The sequence below is a fragment of the Mesocricetus auratus genome, unplaced genomic scaffold, assembly GCF_017639785.1.
Source record: "Mesocricetus auratus isolate SY011 unplaced genomic scaffold, BCM_Maur_2.0 Super-Scaffold_100038, whole genome shotgun sequence".
Classification (NCBI taxonomy): domain Eukaryota; kingdom Metazoa; phylum Chordata; class Mammalia; order Rodentia; family Cricetidae; genus Mesocricetus; species Mesocricetus auratus.
In genome coordinates this window covers 10,095,771-10,114,784 of record NW_024429216.1, presented here as the reverse complement: position 1 = coordinate 10,114,784, position 19,014 = coordinate 10,095,771, and the positions used below count along the sequence as shown (strand labels likewise).

The 19,014-nt window shown below is 57.4% G+C and overlaps 1 protein-coding gene across 1 annotated transcript; it reads left to right on the top strand.

Moving 5' to 3' along the window:
• The first annotated feature begins 983 nt into the window (after positions 1-983).
• On the top strand, positions 984-17,415 carry Phldb3 (pleckstrin homology like domain family B member 3). Its single transcript, XM_040734442.1, has 16 exons — positions 984-1,120; positions 1,377-1,815; positions 2,952-3,134; positions 3,289-3,420; positions 6,921-7,049; positions 7,284-7,436; positions 8,537-8,647; positions 8,784-8,867; positions 10,067-10,174; positions 12,467-12,566; positions 12,699-12,789; positions 12,863-12,950; positions 13,380-13,436; positions 15,065-15,290; positions 16,101-16,186; positions 17,002-17,415. The coding sequence occupies exons 2-16, from the start codon at positions 1,588-1,590 to the stop codon at positions 17,134-17,136; spliced, it is 1,911 nt and encodes a 636-aa protein (XP_040590376.1). The 5' UTR covers positions 984-1,120; positions 1,377-1,587; the 3' UTR covers positions 17,137-17,415.
• The last annotated feature ends 1,599 nt before the right edge of the window (positions 17,416-19,014 follow it).

Genomic DNA, 19,014 nt, shown 5'->3' with positions numbered 1-19,014 from the left:
TCTCTCTCTCTCTCTCTCTCTCTCTCTCTCTCTCTCTCTCTCTCTCTCTCTCTCTCTCTCTCTCTCTCTCTCTCTCTCTCTCTCTCTCTCTCTCTCTCTCTCTCTCTCTCTCTCTCTCTCTCTCTCTCTCTCTCTCTCTCTCTCTCTCTCTCTCTCTCTCTCTCTCTCTCTCTCTCTCTCTCTCTCTCTCTCTCTCTCTCTCTCTCTCTCTCTCTCTCTCTCTCTCTCTCTCTCTCTCTCTCTCTCTCTCTCTCTCTCTCTCTCTCTCTCTCTCTCTCTCTCTCTCTCTCTCTCTCTCTCTCTCTCTCTCTCTCTCTCTCTCTCTCTCTCTCTCTCTCTCTCTCTCTCTCTCTCTCTCTCTCTCTCTCTCTCTCTCTCTCTCTCTCTCTCTCTCTCTCTCTCTCTTTTCCTGTGGGCTGTTGTCAAATATTTTGCAAAGCTCCTGACATGTGACAATCAGCTTTTGCATGCCAGTTATTTTCCTGTTTCTGTCCAGAGAGGAAAGGGTCTGGCCGTAACCTTTAACCTCTGCTCTCCACCCCGTGGTAAGCTGCGAGCTTGCGAGCCAGCGAGCGTGTGGGGCACAGTCTGCCTCTGGCCAGATCGCTGACTCAGCTCGGGGCGCCCCCTCCCCTCGTCCGGCTCCCTAAACCGGTCAGGGCCCTTCCAAAGGGCTCATTAGAGGGGAGGGCCCCCATCTCCATTCCCATCTTCCTTTGAGGGTTTCCTGGGTCTTGGCCTTAGGGAGGCTGCCCTGTGCAGGTGGCCAGGACGCCCCGCCCTCCAGGGGCGCAGGAACGGGGGCGCCGGAGGCGGAGTGGGACGCCTGGGCGCTGGGCTCTCGCTGGGTGGGGCCGGAGGGGCCGGGATGGCCGGGTGCCTGGGCTGCGGGCGGGCGGGGCAGGCGGCTGGCTCCCTCCTCCCTGGAGAGCAGTCGGACCTGTTGGCCCCCTCCACTTCCGGGCTGCTGGGGAGGGGGACGGGGCGGCCTCTCTCTCTCTCTCTCCTCCCTCTTCCCAGGCACCTGTGTCGCGGCAGAGCCGGGGAGGAACGGAGGCGCCGGGGCCCCAGGTGCATCGGGAGAGGGAGTCGCTGCGAGCCTCCAGTCCTGGCTGCTGGGGTGAGGAGCCTTGGACGCGGCGGTCCTGCAGCGGGTCGGGACCCGACCTCGGAGCTTCGGGGAGGACGGCCCGGCTACTCCCGGGGGGTGGAGGAGCTGCGGTCGCTTCGAGGCCACCCGGGAAACTGAGGAGGGTGGCAGGGAGGCTTCAGGGATGACGCCTGGAGCCGAGGGAAGGCTCGGCGTGCGGCTCCCCAGCGTGGGGCAAGCGGGGACCCCCCAACCCCCCACCGCGGACCCCAAATTCTCTTCCCAGCTCTAGGTATGTGTGCCAGCCTCGGGAGCCGTCCAGCCTAGCCCGGGTCCCGAGCGGGTCCCCGCGAAGCTCCGGGCCACGCCCTCACAGTGCTCAGAGCCTTGGGCTCCGCCCCCGGGCACGCTCACCCAGCTCCGGACCGCGCCCCCGGAGTATCTGACCACGCCCCGGAGCCCCGGCCACGCCCACCCCGCCGGACTCCGCAGCGGCCATGGGGACACCCGGCACCCCGGAGGAGGAGGAGGAGGGCTCCTCGTCGCCGCCGCAGGTTCCGGGATGCACCGCCGACGTCCAGCCTCCAGGGGCCAGGCAGCCTCAGGGGCCCCGCGAGGAGAGCGAGGTCCCCCCGGAGCTTCCGAGCTGCCCGGGAGCGGAGCGGCAGGCCGAGGAAGAGGAAGAAGCGGGCGAAGGGAGCAGCACCGAGAGCTGCCGCGAAGAGGTGAGGGGGGCGCCGTGGGGCGGGCAGACGGACGGACGGACGGACGGACGGACACCGGAGCAGGGGGCGGACACAGGAGGACGGATGGGGAAGACACCAGACAGACAGGTAGGGAAAGACACCCAGACACGGGCAGGAACACCCGGAGTCGGAAGAGCCAGAGACCCAGGAAGAAACTGGGTAAGACAGAGACACAGGGGGTGAGACAGAGACCCCGAGAGAGACACCGGGGAGACGCAGGGAAGACGCAGGGAAGCAGAAAGGAGAAATGCCGAGATGGAAGAAAGAGATGAAGCCAGGGAGACAGGGGAAAGGGAGAGAGAGAGAGAGAGAGAGACAGAGAGAGAGACAGAGAGACAGAGAGAGACAGAGAGACAGAGACAGAGAGAGACAGAGACAGAGAGAGAGAGACAGGAGAGACCCAGGGGCTCTGAGAAAGTGATGCCAAGAGGTTGAGACTCAGGGGCAGGTGAGCTCATCGGGTACAAAGGCACTTACTGCCAAGCCTGATGACCTGAGTTCGATCCTCGGGACCCACGTGATGTAAGGCAAGATGCCTCTGACCTCCAGGGGCACTCCAGACGGAGGGAGAGAGAGAGAAAGGGAAAGACAGAGGGAGGAAGAAAAAAGAAAGGAAGAAAGAAAAGAAGAGAGAGAAAGAAGAAAGAAAGAAGGAGAGAAAGAAAAGGAGAGAAGAAAGAGAGAAAGAAAGGAAGAAAAAAGAAAGGAAGAAAAGAAGAGAGAGAAGGAAGAAGAGAGAGAAGAAAGAAAGAGAGAAAGGAAGAAAGAAGAGAGAGAAGAAAGAAAGAAAAAAAGGAAAAGAAAGGAAGAAAGAAAAGAGAGAGAGAGAGAGAGAGAGAGAGAGAGAGAGAGAGAGAGAGAGAGAGAGAGAGAGAGAGAGAGAGAGAGAGAGAGAGAGAGGAAAGCAAGCTCGCACGGTTTAGCCTTCTTATAACTTCCTGGCTTGGTACCCGTCCTGAACCTGGAGCCCCCCCCCTTCACGCTCTTCCATTCTGAAATGGGGGTCAGGCAGCTCGTGACCCCAGAGGCACAGCTGGGGTGGGGACCAGACCTGTTGGGTGACTGCAGGGGGACGGACGGCTCTCTCCTTCCCAGCACACCCTCTCTAATTTCAGCCCGAGGCTACGCCTGCCGCGCACATCGCAGCCACCCCTCCCCCTGGTCTCCCTCCCGGGGAAGGGATGCGAGGGGCGGCGCGGCGGCTGCGGGGGCAGCAGCTGGAGGCGCTGACCCGCGTGGCTCTCATGGAGCAACGGGTGAAGGAGTTGCAGCGCCAGAAGAAGGAGTTGAGGATCGAGGTGAGGGTGGGGGAGCCCTTGGAAAGTGATCCGCTGGGGCAGCCCGCTAGGGTCGCTTCTGATAAGCAGGTGTTCCCGCCCCCGGCCTCTTCCGGATCTCCTCCGGTCTCTGCTCCGGGCTGCTGCACCTGAACTCGGCTTGTCGTCTTTGCAGATGGAGGTGGAGGTGGCCCTGCTCCGGGGTGAGCTGGCCGGGGAACGGGTCGCCGCTCGGCGGGAGGAAGAGCAGCTGAAGGAGCTGCTGGGCCAGCAGGCGCCGCAGAGCAGCCAGGAGCTGCGGGAACAGGTTGGTTTGACCAGCGCCACCGTTTTCCTCTCCTCCTGGCTGGGGTGGGGTGATCGGACCTCTGACCATCCGGTGATCCGACCTCACAGCTCTACGCGTACTTCAGACGGAGAAATGGGGTTGTCTGTTGGTCCTTGTTTTTTTCTCCTTTTTCCGGGGCCTGACTGGGATGCCTGACGGCTGAGGTCTCTTTCTTGGCTGTCGCTTTATTTCACGCTTTAACAGCCGGCTAGGAAACTTTTCGAACCCTCAAAAATTGAATACTCAGCAGGGCTGGTGTCATGTGCTCCCAGCTGCATCAGTGGTTCATTAATGTTCTTCTTTAATCCTCCCCAATTCTACCTCTGAGCCACGCCCCCAGCCCCTCACTGGGGGATTCTAGGCAGGGGCTCTACCACTGAGCCACGCCCCCAGCCCCTCACTGGGGGATTCTAGGTAGAGGCAAAGTGATCTATTATTGAGCCACATCCCCAGCCTGTACCAAGTTTGAAATGTTCATCTCAGGAGTCATCATATTGCCTGCACAGACACTTAGCAGGTGCCACTGAAAAAATGAGAACTTCTGTGTGTGTGTGTGTGATTGTTATTTGGGACTTGTTTCTTTAGGTAGTCCTAACTGGTCTTGAACCCATGATTCTCTTGTCTCAGTACAGGTGTGTACCAGGGTTATGTGTTGCAATTGGTTATCTCAAGTCTTTCTTCCTTCCTTCCTTCCTTCCTTCCTTCCTTATTTCCTCTGGGTGATTTTTTTTAATGATTGCTTTGTTTTGTTCTGTGTTTTTGAGCTGGTGTCTCACTATGTAACCCCAGACAGCCTCAGACTCACGGGGAACCACCTGCTTCTGCCTCTCAAGGCCCTTTTCTTTTCCTTATTTTTTTTAGGTTCAGCATGTGTGTGTGTGTGTGTGTGTGTGTGTGAGTGAGAGAGAGAGAGAGAGAGAGAGAGAGAGAGAGAGAGAGAGAGAGAGAGAGAGAGAGAGAGAGAGATATGCAGGCAGATGATCTCAGAAGCTAGAAGAGGAGGTTGGATCCCCTGAAGCTGGAGTTACAGGTTGTCAGCACCTGTCGTACAGGTGCTGGAAACAGACTTAGGTCTCCGGAAGAGCAGTCCATGCTCAACTGCTGAGTCATCTCTCCAGCACCATTTTTGTTGTTGTCGTTTGTTTGTTTGTTTGTTTGTTTGTTTTTTGAGACAGGGCTTCTCTGTATTGTTTTAGAGTCTGTCCTGGAACTCGCTATGTAGACCAGCCTGGCCTCGAACTCACAGAGATCCACCTGCCTCTGCCTCCCGAGTGCTGGGACTAAAGGCGTGCGCCACCAACGCCTGGTGTTCTCTCTCTTTTGTTTTTAAGACGGTATCTCAGATAGTCTAGGGTGGCCTTGAACTCACTATGTAGCTGAGGATGACCTTGAACCCCTGATTTTTCTGCTTCTCTCTCCCAAGTCCTGGGATTTCAGGTAGGCAGTGCTGGACCCGGCTGAATCGAGCATCATCCTTACAGCAAACGCAGCTGATGCTGTCTCCTCCTCCTCTCCCTCCTCCACAGTCTCCTCTTCTCCACCGTCTCCTCTCTCCACCTCGCCCAGGGTCTATAGCCCAGTCTGGTACTGAACTCCTTCTGTGTTTGCGGACGACTCTGAATCTCTGGTTCCCTTACCTTCACCTCTCAAGGGCTGGGGTTACAGGCCTGCGCCAGGACTGTTGACAAGGTAGCCAGGATGTGCTGACCATGTGCTGTGGGGACACTCAGTGCCCCTCTGCTCTCTGTGAGCACGTGGTCACTGGCTGTGGAGGCGTGGTGAGATTTGGGTGTGCTTTATGCCTTCCCGCTGAGTCTGAGGGACACGAGCCCTGGGTGTGTGGACCTCAGTGAGTCACCCCGGTCTTAAGACTCCTTTATCTAGAGATGTTAGTTAGCATCCCTCCAGGTCATGGCTTGGATCAGTCTGAAAAAGTCAACACTGCAGCCTTGCTGACATTGTCAGCTGTGACTGTCTGATGTTCAGGAGTTCCATCCTGGCCTTACGGTCCAAGAGCCCTGTCCACCGGAGCCCTGATTTCTCTCCCGAGGTCTGGTTTTCTTTGCTTAGGATTCTGGGTTCTGGGCATTTCTTTTCTTAGGTGCAGAAATCTGAGCTCTGAGCCTTTCCTTCCTCAGATTTAGGGGTTCATGGAGAGCTCCCCGCTTAGACATAGGGGTCCAGGCACACTCTTCTTCCTCAGGCATAGGGGTCCAGACCCCCAGTCCTCCTCCCTCAGACCCAGGGTCCAGGCCCAGCCTCCTCCCTCAGACCCGGGGTCCAGACTCCCAGTCCTTCTCCCTCAGACCCGGGGGTCCAGGCCCCGCCTCCTCCCTTGGTCTATATCTCTTACCTAGGTATCCAGAGCCATCCTGAGAAACCATCTTCTCCACATTGAGATCTTGCTGTCCCTTTTATCACGAGACCAAAACCCCGAACCCTGCACTGCGTGCCCCTGCCCACACCCCTGGGACCAAGAGTCACCATGCTGCTTTCTTCGGATCTCTATTCCTTTTCCATCCTCAGGCTTGGCTCATGGTTGCACCTTCACGGCTGGAAGCCCTTCTGAACACGGAGGTTGGCTCCAACCTTTCCCTGACTACACAGTAGCCCCAGTGATAACATACAACATTCTCTGTGTCAGCCCCCTGCTCAGCCTTCTCTTCCCACAATCACGTCCTCCCACACACAGGATCTGCTCCCAAAATTTTTGGACTTTTCCACGAAAGCTTGTGCCGAAAAATTTCCTTGCAGTTCCTTGTATCTCATCAGCTTTAAATGTTACTTGGGTTCTGCTCACTGTAGAGTGATTACTGCATCAGACATAACTCCTGGACAAGGGATGTGGATCACTGGTAGAGCCCCTGCCTAGAATCCCCCAGTGAGGAGCTGGGGGCGTGGCTCACAGTATAGCACTGGAGTTTCATACGTAAGACACAATTCACTTGGCCAAAGCAAACAATCAATTTAGAAGAAAAAGAAAAGAGCAGGGAAAGAAATGGAATCCATGCTACAGGTTCCCATGGGTGCACATCTCGGTGCCCTCACAGTTCCAGTTGTGACAGCTTTGTCCTCTGCTGGGGCAGAGCCAGGGGCTGACCATCCTTGGCTCTCCGTTTTCAGACAGCAAGACGGTGTTTTTACATTCATGCCTTCCCTCATTTGTTCTCCTCCGTCCGTCCGTCCGTCCGTCCCTCCCTCCATCCCCTCCTCCCTCCCTCCGTGCCTCCCTCCGTGCCTCCCTCCGTCCCCGGTCTGTCGCTATGCCCTAGGCTAGCCTTGAACCTGCCATTCTCCTGGTGGGTGCTAGGGGCATAGGCATGTGTCACCGCTCTTCTCACCCTGTTCCTGCCGTTCCTGTGGAGCAGGGCGGGAATGCAGACCCGGAGTCCTGCGGTGAGGGGCGGCCGCCCCAGCGGGGCCTGGGTCCCGGCTGTCTGCCCCCTTGCTTGAGTTCAGCCCTACACTTGCTCCTGCAGGAGCAGAGGCAGCTGAGCCAGGAGCGGGATCACGTGCAGAGTCTCCGCCAGCGGCTGAGCGAGGCCCAAGGACAGCTTGACCTGCAGCCGGAGGACCAGAGAGAGCGGCTCTTGCAGGGGGTGCAGGAGGTGAGGGCTCTTTGGACGCTCTTAGAGTCGGTGCCTGGCTCGCACTGGGACCCGGAGTCCTGACCCCTTCCCGCAGCCCCGGCGTCCAGGCTGCACCCTCCCTCCCTCCGTCCGACCCAGTGCTCCCGACCCGTCTCCACCTTCAGATCTCGGGGCCGGGGTCAAGCCCAGCAGCTCGCTCCCTCCTCAGGTCTGGGGGTCCTGCGTCCAGCCCCTTGTGTCCCCATCCCTCAGATCAGAGAGCAGCTGGATGCTGCCCAGCGCTCCTATGAGGACCTGGAGTTCCAGCAGCTGGAGCGCGAGAGCCGCGCGGACGAGGAGGGCCCTGGAGCGCGAGCTCCAGACGCCAAGGTCCGGGAACTCGAGGCCAGCGTGGCCCAGCACAGGGTGAGTTCCCGGCCAGCCCCGCCTCTCCGTCCTTCCCTTCCCTCCGTTCCCACGACGGTTCTGGAACGCGCTCTGTGTCTCGGCTGCGGTGGTGACCGGTGAGTGAGTCCTGACAGCGCAGCCCGTCCCTCTTCCTCACGCCGTACCCGAAGACGGCGGAAGCCGAGGTCTTCCCCACTTCATTCACAACTTCATTTCACCTTTAAATTCACTCATTCATTCATTCATTCATTCATTCATTCACTCATTCATCTCATTCTGGCAGCTCTATGCTCCAACTTCGGTCCTGCGGGGACGTGAGGGCGAGCTTGGCTATCCAGCTCAGCTTCCTGCTGCAGTCTCCACCCCACTCCTCTTCCGGGAGACCGCCGTCTTCTTTCTCTTTTCCTTCCCTCCCTTCCTGTCTGCATGGGGTCCAGGCTGCCCGGAACCAGCTAGGGAGCCAAGGCTGACAAACACCTGCCATGCTCCTGCCTCTCCCTCCTGAGCTGGGCTGCCCACCAGGCCACGTCTCTGCCCACTGAGCCACACCCCCAGTCCCTCAGGTCTGTTTGTTTTGGAGGCAGGGTCTCACTCTGTAGCCAAGGCTGGCCTAGGACTCACTAGGTAGTCCAGGCTGGCCTTGTATTTGACGCAATTCTCCTGCCTCAGACTCTTGGGTGTTATAATTACGGGTGTGGCTTCTTTTTTTTTCCTGTTCTTTGAAGATTTATTTTTATTTATTTAACCGTGTGCGTGAGTTTGTGAATCTGTGTGCGAGCGAGCGTGTGCCCGTGCGCGCAGGAGTTTGTGGAGACCCGAGGGAGTGTCGATCACTTGGAACTGGAGTTAGAGGCGGGTGTAGCCGGCTGTGGGCGCTGGGACTTGAACTCAGAGCCCTCTGCTGGAGAACTGCACACACCGAGCCCTTCTCTCGGCTCCCCTGGAGCTTCTGTGTCTCCTCAGCATCTGGCTGTGCGTGTTCCCAGCCCCCAGCCCCGAGCCCCGGGTGTCCTCTGGGTCCTTCCCTCCCCAGTTCCCGAGGGGGCGCGGTAAAGGCCGGGCACCGCGGGAGGGTGACCTGGGAGCCCCTTGAGTGACCACAATGGGGTCCCCTGCAGCGCCGCATCCAGGTCTTGGAGGAGCAGCTCAAGTCGCTGGGGGAGCAGATGGCCGCCGAGAGCTGGGGGCTCAGCCGGAAGAAGGAGGAGGCTCTTCAGGCCCTCACACAGGTGAGTTTCCCCGCGGGACCTGCCCCCCCCACCTCCATGCGCACCCTGCTCCCTGCACCCGGGTAGTCCCCAGCATCCGAGGATCTATGGGCGTGGCCTGTGTGGTGCGGTGAGAAACCATGATGCCCTCTCGTAGGAACGGAGCAGGCTCTTTGAGCTCAATTGTCTTCAGGGACCATGTAGTGGGGACTTCTCTGAGCCTGACCAAGCGCTCACCAAGGTAGGGATTTTCTGTACCTGCTGGTCCTCTTCCTTCAGACCCGGGGACCTGATCCCAGCCTCTTACACCCTCAGGAACCTGGAGTGTGAGCTTCTGGCCCCTCCTCCCTCAGACCCGGGGTCCAGGCCCAGCCTCCTCCCTCAGACCCGGGGTCCAGGCCCAGCCTCCTCCCCCAGACCCGGGGTCCAGGCCCAGCCTCCTCCCTCAGACCCGGGGTCCAGGCCCAGCCTCCTCCCTCGGACCCAGAGTCCAGGCCCAGCCTCCTCCCTCGGACCCAGAGTCCAGGCCCAGCCTCCTCCCTCGGACCCAGAGTCCAGGCCCAGCCTCCTCCCTCGGACCCGGGGTCCAGGCCCAGCCTCCTCCCTCGGACCCGGGGTCCAGGCCCAGCCTCCTCCCTCGGACCCGGGGTCCAGGCCCAGCCTCCTCCCTCAGACCCAGGCGTCTCGGCCCTTGCTCTTCTCTCTCAAGACCTAGGGGTTGAAGTCCCAGCTTTTTCCCGTGAGACCCAGGGGTCCAGGCTTCAGGGCCTGGCAGTCCATGCGACTCTCGCTGGGAGACGGGGCAGTGAGGACCATCTTCTGGCCTCCCATGACCAGACCTTTGCTTCTCCATCTGACAAATGGACTGGCGCTGGCAACCTGGGCCAGAGCATCTGTGTCCTGGATCCCGTGTGTGTGTGTGTGTGCACGTGCACACACACATGTATGTGTTTCTGTGTGTGCACATGTGTGTGCACATGTATGTGTTTCTGTGTGTGCACATGTATGTGTGTCTGCGTGTCTATGTGTGCACATGTGTGTGTGTCTGTGTGTGTGCACATGTGTGTGTGTTCTTTCTGCATGTGTGTCTGTGCACCACATACACGCCCAGTGCTCAAAGAGGCCAGTGGATCCTTGGGGCCTGGAGTTACAGACAGTTGTGAGCTGCCGTGTGGGTGCTGGGAATTGAACCTGGTCCTCTGCAAGACCAGCCCGTGCTCTTAACCTCTGAGCCATCTCTCCAACACACACACACACACACACACACGCACGCACACTCGCATGCACGCACACACACACGCACACTCGAATGCACGCGCACACACACACGCTCACACACGCACACACACGCTCACGCACATGCACACACACACGCTCACACACACATGCACACGCACGCACACGCCCCTCTTTCTGTAACCACTCCCCTCTCCTTCCCAGCTGCTGTTCACACAGAAGACAGACCGTCAGCTGCTGGTTCTGCAGGACCCCGCTGCCAATGCGGCCTCCGCGTCTTCATGCCTCTTCTCCGTCCACAGCTCCCTGAAGGTGCTGCTGTCTCTGCTCACTCGGAGGGAGGGGGGAGGGGGTCTCCCTTCTTCCTCTTTGCCTGGGGATGGGGTGGGGATGGGAAGATCACGGGATAGTTATTATTATTTTGCATAGCACCCACTTCTCCTATGCAAGATGAGAGCCTGTAATCCAAGAGAGAAATTTAAAAGTGACCAGCAAGCAGCTTTGATGAGGTTGTCTCCCTGTAACCCTCCTGGCCCAGCACTTCTGAATCCTTTATATATATATATATATATATATATATATATATGTATGTATGTATGTATGTATGTATGTATGTATGAATGTATGTATGTGTGTGTACGTACGTATGTACGTGTATATATATTATATTATTATATTATATATTCTTATATTATATTAGAGACAGGTTTCTGTAGGCATCTTGTCTGTGGACCTGAGACGTGGCCACACCCCTTTGGGTGTGGCTTCAGGCAAACAGAAGTGGAAAGAGAGCCTGAGGTGTGACTTTCCTTGGCCGGTCCTTTCTGTTGGGTCAGTGAATCTGGTAGGACGAGCACTGGTTCTTTGTATTTTTCCGTGTAGTTGTTCCCCAGTAAACACCCATTTATCATTTATCTCGGGTGTAGTGATATAATTGCATCCTCACCTTCAGGTTTCTCTGTAACTCCAGCTGTCCTGGAACTCCCTCTGTAGACCAGGCTGGCCTCGAACTCACAGAGATCTGACTACCTCTGCCTCCCTAGCGCTGGGATTACAGGGGCCGTTACAGGCATGCGCCGCCACCACCAGACTGGTAATATACTTTTAGCAAATATGGGCTATTAAAAACTTTCTGAGACAGCTTCTCATGTAGCCCAGGCTGGCCTCAAACTCACTGTGTAGCCAAGGATGACCTTGAACTTCTGATCCTCTTGCTTGGCCCTGGGGTGCTGGGGTTAGAGACGTGTGCCGCCATGCTCAGTTATGAGTGTTGCTGGGGATCAAACCCAGGGTTTTGTGAGACCAGCATGCTACCCTATTGAGCAAAACCCCCAGTCCTTTCGAAAGTTGTTTTTTTTTTTTTTCTTTCTGATACTGGGAGTTAAATTGGGGCCGCCGCTCTCTGCGATGTTTGATCCGGGACATCTAGCTGGTGGCTTTCCTAGGAAGTGTTCTTGACTTTTTGCTGAGACAGCGGTGGCTTGTCTCTTTCTGAGGGTGTGTGTCTGGAATAGTGACTCTCCGTCTCTCTGACAAAGTACTTGATACAGACAACTTAGGGAGCGAAACGGCTTTTAGCTCCAAGTTTTGTAGGTTCCGTACTGAGTCCCTTGGCTCCATGGATGCTGTGCCTGTGGGAGCTGAATCAGAGTGTCATGGTAGAGGGGGCTGGGGGCTAGCCTGGCGTTGGTGGCGCACGCCTTTAACCCCAGCACAAGGGAGGCAGAAACTCTGTGAATCTGAGGCCAGCCTGGTCTACACAGAATTCCAGGCCTCTGGAAGAAAGGCATGTATTCTTAGTCCTTGAGCCATCAGCCCAGCGCCCCTGCCCCTTTAAAAGTAATTTTTAAAAGGTGTGTCTGTGTGTGGGTGGTTGTTGCATGTGCGTGCAGTACCCACAGAGGCCAGAAGAGGGCGTTTGAACCCCTGAAGCTGGAGTTACAGGTATTTGTGAGCTGCCAGACTTGGGTGCTGGGAACCAGAGGTGGGTCATTTGCATGAGCAGTGCATGCTCTTAACCTCTGACCCTTCTCTCCAGCTTCCCCCCAACCTTGTGCTTTGAGGCAGGGTCTCTCACAGGGTTCCGAGGCTTACAGATCAGGCTAGGCCAGCGATACCCAGGGATCCCCCAGTTTCTGCTTCCCCAGAACTTGGTATTGCCAGAACACCTGGCTGTTTTTTTTTCTTCCCATGTATTTATTTATTGGAGGGATGGGGAGAGGGAGTGCATGACCAGGCATGGCCTGGACATCACAAAACAGTTAGAATAGTCCGTTCTCTTCTCCCACTGCTCAGGGCCTGAGCTCAGAGCTTTAGACTTGGTGGTGGCGCATGCCCGAGCCCTGGCACTGGACAGTGAGTGCCTGACTTCCTACGGAGATGGATGTCTGGCACTCTCTGAGTCATGTCCCTAGCTCTTCCACGGGTCCGGTCTTGTGGTTTCCACCACCTCCCAGGGACGCCATCGAATCCGCTGATGGGTTTACGTCCTGATGCAGTTGGAGCCTCCTCATTCCCCGGACGCCACAGCTGTCGGCAAAGCCATTATCCTAAGCACCTTCGGGCGACGCTGCCGTTTCAAACACAACCCTTGTGTGTTCTCAGGGCTCTATTGGTCTCCAGAGAACGGGAAGCCTGCCCCGGAGGAGGGGAGACAGGGCCAGCCAGAGGGGACCCTCCCGTCCTTTGTCCCTGCATTGCACAGGTAAGGACTGCTTCTGTCCCGCGTCCCCTCAGCCATTGCTGCGGCAGGAGAGACCGACAGCTTGGGTGCTGACTTGAGACTTAGAGGGATGGGGTAGGGTGAGCATCTGGCCCCTCCCCCTGTCTTCCACAGGACCCTTGGAGGCCTCAGCTCTTGCGCAAGCGGTGGGGACTCCTGGGAGACACCCTTTCTACCAGCTGCTCAGCTGTGGCCCCGGGAATAGGTGAGGCTTGAGGGGGAAGGGGGGGGGAGGAGGCCAGCTGAGGTAAACTCCCATCCCTGCTCCGTCCACCTAGACAGTCGGCGGTTCACCCAGACATCGCCCACATGGAGAGACTCCTGCAGAAGGCTGTGGCCGAGAGGGAACGGCTGCTCAAGGCCAGGGTGAGCGAGACCGCAGGCCCTGCTCCTCAGAGGGACCCCAGCCTCCTCCCTCAGACCCAGGGTCCAGGCCCAGCCTCCTCCCTCAGACCCAGGGTCCAGGCCCAGCCTCCTCCCTCAGACCCGGGGTCCAGGCCCAGCCTCCTCCCTCAGACCCAGGGTTCCAGGCCCAGCCTCCTCCCTCAGACCCAGGGTCCAGGCCCAGCCTCCTCCCTCAGATCCAAGGCTCCAGGCCCAGCCTCCTCCCTCAGACCCAGGGTCCAGGCCCAGCCTCCTCCCTCAGACCCAGGGTCCAGGCCCAGCCTCCTCCCTCAGACCAGGCCCAGCCTCTTCCCTCTGACCCAGGGGGTCCAGGCCCCACCCCCTCAGTCAGCTGCTTCCCTCTGTCTTATGGGTTGGGATCCTCATTGATTCTCCCTCATGAATCCATAGGAAGGGATGAGAAGAAGCCCGGAAGGTTCCACAGGCCCTTCAGTCCCTGCCATCATGGTCAGTCAGTCTCCTCCGTCCTCTCTGGTCTCTTTTTCCTCTTGGCTTTTACCTTTTATTGCACCTCACTGTTGCTACCTCTCCATACAACAAAAACGGGCCCCAGTTTCTACTCCTGTTTCTCTTGTTGGCAGTCATGGTCTTTGCTTGGGTAATTTCTCCATTTCTTCCTTCTTGGGTTTTTGTTGTTGTTTATTTATTTTTGGTTTTTCAAGACTGCGTTTCTCTGCGCGTAGTCCCCGCTGTCCTGGAACTCGCTCTGTAGACCAGGCTGGTCTCGAACTCACAGAGATCCGCCTGCCTCTGCCTCCCGAGTGCTGGGATTAAAGGCGTGGGCCACCAACGCCCGGCGCTCTGGGTGCTTTCTTCCTTCCTATACCCTGGTAACAATCCCAACAGTCACTATAGATGGAGAATAAATATTTTCCGCTGTCAGAAAAATCTATTAAAATTTTTAATTATATTTCAGGGTGGTGGCGTACACGCCTTTAATGCCCGCTCTCAGGAGACAAGGCAGGCAGATCTCTGTGAGATCGAGGCCAGTCTGGTCTACAGAGGGAGTTCCAGGAGAGCCTCCAAAACCACAGAGAAACCCTGTCTCGAAAATCAAATATATATATGTGTATATATATGTATATATGATTTTTTAAATTACAGAGAGAATCTGGAGCTGGCCAGCACTGTCTAGCACTGTGCTAAGGCCTGAGTTCATCCCCAGAACGGGGTAAACCAGCCGTGGTGGCTCACACCTGTAGCTCCAGCCCTTGGGAGGTAGAGGGAGAAAGATCAGGAATTGAAGATCCACTACAGTGACTTCAAGGCCGGTGTGGGCTACAAGAGACCCCCAAGGCCCCACCCCATCCCCCAGGCTCGGCAGAGCCAGGGAGGGGCAAGGGCAGTTTGTCCTTCTGGGTGTTCCGCACAAACTTGTTCCCATTAAAAATGCAGCACCGGTAGCATTATTTATTAAACAGCCCCTGACGGGTGCCTTTGTTCCCTTCACGCGTGCACAGACAAGCACGTCTCTGAGGTACATTACCTCTGTGGTCAAGGGCTCTGCCGGAGCCAGCTGTAGGGTGCTGGGGAACCTCTTCCGGGACTGCCGCGCTCAGGTGGACAGAGCCTATGACAGTGACTCCTAGGAGGAGGGCGGGTTGATAGTCCCCAGCCTGCCTCGGCTTTCCTACGGAGTGCAAGCTTTGTGACTTAGATGTGACTCTTGTCAGATGGAGACCTTTCCTTTGTTTTTGGTTTGGTCTTTTTGAGAAGATGCTCTCTGTGGCCCCGGGCTGGCTTTGAACTTACTATGGAGCCAAGGATAACTTAAACCTGTCTCCACTTCCTCCCTAGTGCTAGAGTGACAGACAAGCGCGCGTGCATTCTCCCTCCCCCTCCCCTTCCCCCTCTTTCCCCTCCCCCCCTTCCCCCTTACTTTAATCGGCATCTGTAGCCCTGGAACTCAGGGCAATCCTTCTGCCTCAGCCGCACCCGGGAGCCGCACGCCTGGCGTCACGATGATGCGGTGGCAGTGTCCCTGCTTTTAAAAGGTCGGCTCTCCCAGCCTCTACGCTGCAGTCCCTCTTTTGCTCCTAACTCCTGGTCAACGGCCCCTTCTCTGTGCTCCGCAGGCCCCGCCCCCGCCCCCGCCCCCACCGCGCCCTCCAGGTCCCCGGGTCCTGGACCTCCCTCAGCACCTGGAACGCTGGGGCCACAATCCGGACAGCTGCCCCCACGTGCGGGTGTCCGGGGGCTGCTGTCGCGGGCCGCTGGTGAAGATGGGAGGCCGCATCAAAACCTGGCGGAAACGCTGGTTCTGCTTTGACCGGCAGGCTCGCCGGCTGGCTTACTATGCTGGTAAGCAGGGAGGCCAGGCAGCTTCAAGCCCAAATGCAGGTCCCCACCTCCCCGCTGCCACTAGGACCCAGCCCCTTCCTTATACTCTCAAGTCTAGGCTAAAGTCACCCTGTCCCATGATCCAGCTCCCAGCCCCTTCCTCCCTAAGCCACCAGAATCACGCCCCCCCCCCCCCCGCCCGCCTAGCTTCTACTCAATAACAGATGAATGTTACAGTTCAGTTCTCGGTCCGGATCCAGTTTTCCTAAGATGCCTGTGAAATCAGGCCCCACCCGCTGACTGCCCCACCCGCACGAACATCCCAGGCCCCAGAAACAGGAGCCCTGGTGCTCATGCTTTCTTGTTTATGTCTTGCCTTCTCAGGGACCCGGGACTTCGGCTCCTGGACCCATCTGCAGTCTCGTGTAGTCCCCTAGACCTGTCTCCTGTCTAGCATAGACGCCCACATTCCCCAGCCTTGGAATTGTCACACTGTCTGTTATAATTAATGTCCCCACCTCGATAGTCTCAGGGCTAGGGTCCAATGACCGGAGTTCACACACACCATGCCACACACATGCATGCACACGCAAGCACACGCACGCGCGCACACAAACGCATGCACACGCACGCATGCACGCTCGCGCACACACGCATGCACAGTCACGCACGCACACATGCATGCACACGCAAGCACACGCACGCGCGCACACAAACGCATGCACACACACGCATGCACACATGCACGCACGCATGCACACACACACGTGCGTGCAAGCACGCTCGCACCTGTCTCTAACTAGATCCGTTCCTTTGCTTTCTTCCCACCAGACAAGGAGGAGACCAAGCTCAAAGGTGTCATCTACTTCCAGGCCATCGAGGAAGTCTACTATGACCACTTACGCTGTGCCTTCAAGGTGACATCCTGCTCAGGGCCACACTGCCCTCCCGCCGAGAGCCTACACTAAAACTTCACCCTGTGTCTAGGTCACCCTGGGGAAAGCCGTCCTGGCTTTACTCATGGTCCAGAGCTGAAGAGTAACTAAGTGTTCTGAGCCTGGGCTTCGTCTAAGGCTCAGACGGCAGAGTGCTTGCCTAGCAGGCATGGTGTCCCGGGTCCCAGCATCATATACACCAGGCATGCTGGTTGGCACACAGCTGTAACCCCAGCACCAGGAAGGCAAAGGCAGGTGGATCTCTGTGAGTTTGAAGGCAGCACGGAATACACAGCGAGTTCCAGGCCACTAACCAGGGCAACGGAGACCCAGAGAGATTGATCAGATTCTGGGCTAGCACATGCTTGTAATTCTAGCATGAAGGAGGTAGGGGCAGGAGGATCGCAAGTTAGAGACCTGAGTTAGAAGGGAGACAAATACAAGGTCAGAAAATGAAACACTGATCACTGAAACTCTGCTTACGATACTCTTTGGAAAGGAGCCAACCGTGGCTCTTTTGTTTTTTTCAAGACAGGGTTCTCCTTGTAGCTCTGGCTGTCCTAGAACTCACTCTGTAGACCAGGGTGGTCTTGAACTCACAGAGACCCGCCTGCCTCTGCCTCCCGAGTGCTGGGATCAAAGCCGTGCGCCACCACCACCCGGCTGTTTGTTTTAAAGTATATCTTATAGATTTATTTTATGTGTATGAGTGTATTTATGCACATCCCCATAGAGGACCGCTTAGGAAGACGGTTGTGGAATTGGATCCAATCACCCTCTCTCCTTGATCATTCCAGAGCCCCAGCCCCCGTCTGACCTTCTGCGTCAAGACCTACGAACGCCTGTTCTATATGGTGGCCCCCAGTCCGGAAGCCATGCGTATTTGGATGGACGTCATTGTGACGGCTGCGGACGAAAACCACGCCCCCTGATCGGCCCCGCCCCTCGAGAAAGACCGGTCCGGCCCCCAGGGCCCCGCCTACTCCAGGAAGCTATCGGCCCCGCCCCTTCTGGAATTTTCCTGGGAAGTCTGCAGCTGCTCCGGCTCAGCTGGCCTGAGCCACGTAGATCTGGGCTGTGGGTGACTTCCAGAGGTGGCATCTCTGGGGCCCTCGGGGCCCTGCTTGGGGCAGGAGGAAGATTACAGGGGGCGGAAGGAACTATTTATTGGTGCTCCTCTGATACCGAATTAAACATGGTGGAAAAACCGGGTTGCTGGTGTAAATTCCAGCGCAGGCATCCTGGGGCCCCTCCGCCCCTAGGCTGGACCCCTAAGCCAAGGGGTTTCCCTGGCAATGGAGACTTTGAACCCTTAAGGCATGGGAGAAGAGGTGGGCACGCATGTGGCCCGAGGGGCTGGTGTGGGGCTTTAATCTGTAGTTTTATCTGCCTCCCCGGACTTCCCCGTGTCCTCTTCCTCGATTTCCCTCGGGGTTTTCCTGTTCTGACCTCCTCTCCCCTTTGTAAGGTTTTAGTTCGGTGGCCCCATCGAGAAGCTCCCCACCCCCGAATCCCCAACTTGCTCAGGAGCCAACCCATCCTGTCCTTGGCATTCCCGGAGGACCAGGCCAGGACCGTTCTGGTCACATCTCTTGCCATTCTTTGAAAGTGAGGCAGAGAGGAGAGAGGGCCTCTGCCACTCCCTGGTCTTTGCCCAACCAATTTGTTTAGGCACCCAGCCTATTTCCGGTTCCTGAGACATATCTTGGACCCTGTGGCCCGTTCCCTCTTCCAGGAAGCCCTCCCTGGTTGCCTTGGCTGAGTCACAGTCGTCCTGCCCCGCCATGCCGTTGCAATGTGACTCCTTTAGCGTGGGCTTCACCCATCCTGGCCTTGATGGACCCGGGTCTCCTGGGTCTCGCCGCCGCCGTGCCCTTGGCACGCAGTAAAGGTCTCGGGCGTTGAGCGGCATTTAGCACTCGGGACGATTCCCGGGGAAGTAGTGACGCTGAAGATGACAGACAGCTGTGAATAAGGCCATCAGAACTCTTGGGCCGTCCTCTTTCTTCATCCTTTGGGTCTCGTCGAGGGTGTCCCCTCGGAAGAGACGCTCGCTGGTCCCCAGGCTGAGTCAGGGGCCAGCTTCACGTGGCCAGTGCAGCCAATGGGTCTCTGTGCCAGGCTCAGTTCTTAATTAAGTTTTAGATGTGCGTTTTTCCGAGCCAAGTGTGGAGAGCACTGGAGTGCAGTGGACAAGATTGCACGTGGGTCCCCGTCCCCCGTGCCCCCCCGTGCCCCCCCCGTTCCCCCCGCCCGCCCTTCCCGGTCGCCTCTGACAGTGTGTCCCAAGGGGAGTGGGCCTGAGTTTCAGAGCCTGCCCGGTCTCAGAGGCCTCCACAGGCCTGTCTGAGGCTTGCACCATGGCTGCTCTGATAGGACCTCCGTTTACACGAGAATCCCGTGGATCCCGGGCAGATGAGGAGAATCCCACAGTTGACCAGTGTGTGTGAGGAACTGGGGTGGAGAGGCTCGACCCGAACCTGGCCTAGCAGGCTCTGGGCAGGGTCTCCAGCGCACAGCAAAAATACAAAGGTTGCAAGAAAACAAGTACACAAGGAATCAGTAGGTATACATGAAAATTAGCCAGCAAGAACACAAACTGCTCTCTGGGCCTGGGCCAGGCTCAGGTCAGCAGCCAAAATCCAGGCAGGTCTGAGCAAGAGCAGACGCCCCACCCTGGGTCCTACTCCCTTCCAAGGTGCTAGCTCTTCTGGTCTGACCAGTTGGGGTCCCTCCCCTGAAACTCTCCCACGCTCCTGGGGCCTCCCAAGCCTAAAACACAGCAGTATCGCTCTGTCTGCCACTCTCAC

What these genes read in the sequence shown, in the direction of transcription:
- Phldb3 (XM_040734442.1), top strand. Translation starts at nt 1,588, where the DNA reads ATGGGGACACCCGGCACCCCGGAGGAGGAGGAGGAGGGCTCCTCGTCG. An exon ending in AGCTGTGGCCCCGGGAATAG is followed by an intron (nt 12,790 to 12,862) that starts GTGAGGCTTGAG and finishes CCGTCCACCTAG; the next exon opens with ACAGTCGGCGGTTCACCCAG. An exon ending in AACGGCTGCTCAAGGCCAGG is followed by an intron (nt 12,951 to 13,379) that starts GTGAGCGAGACC and finishes ATGAATCCATAG; the next exon opens with GAAGGGATGAGAAGAAGCCC.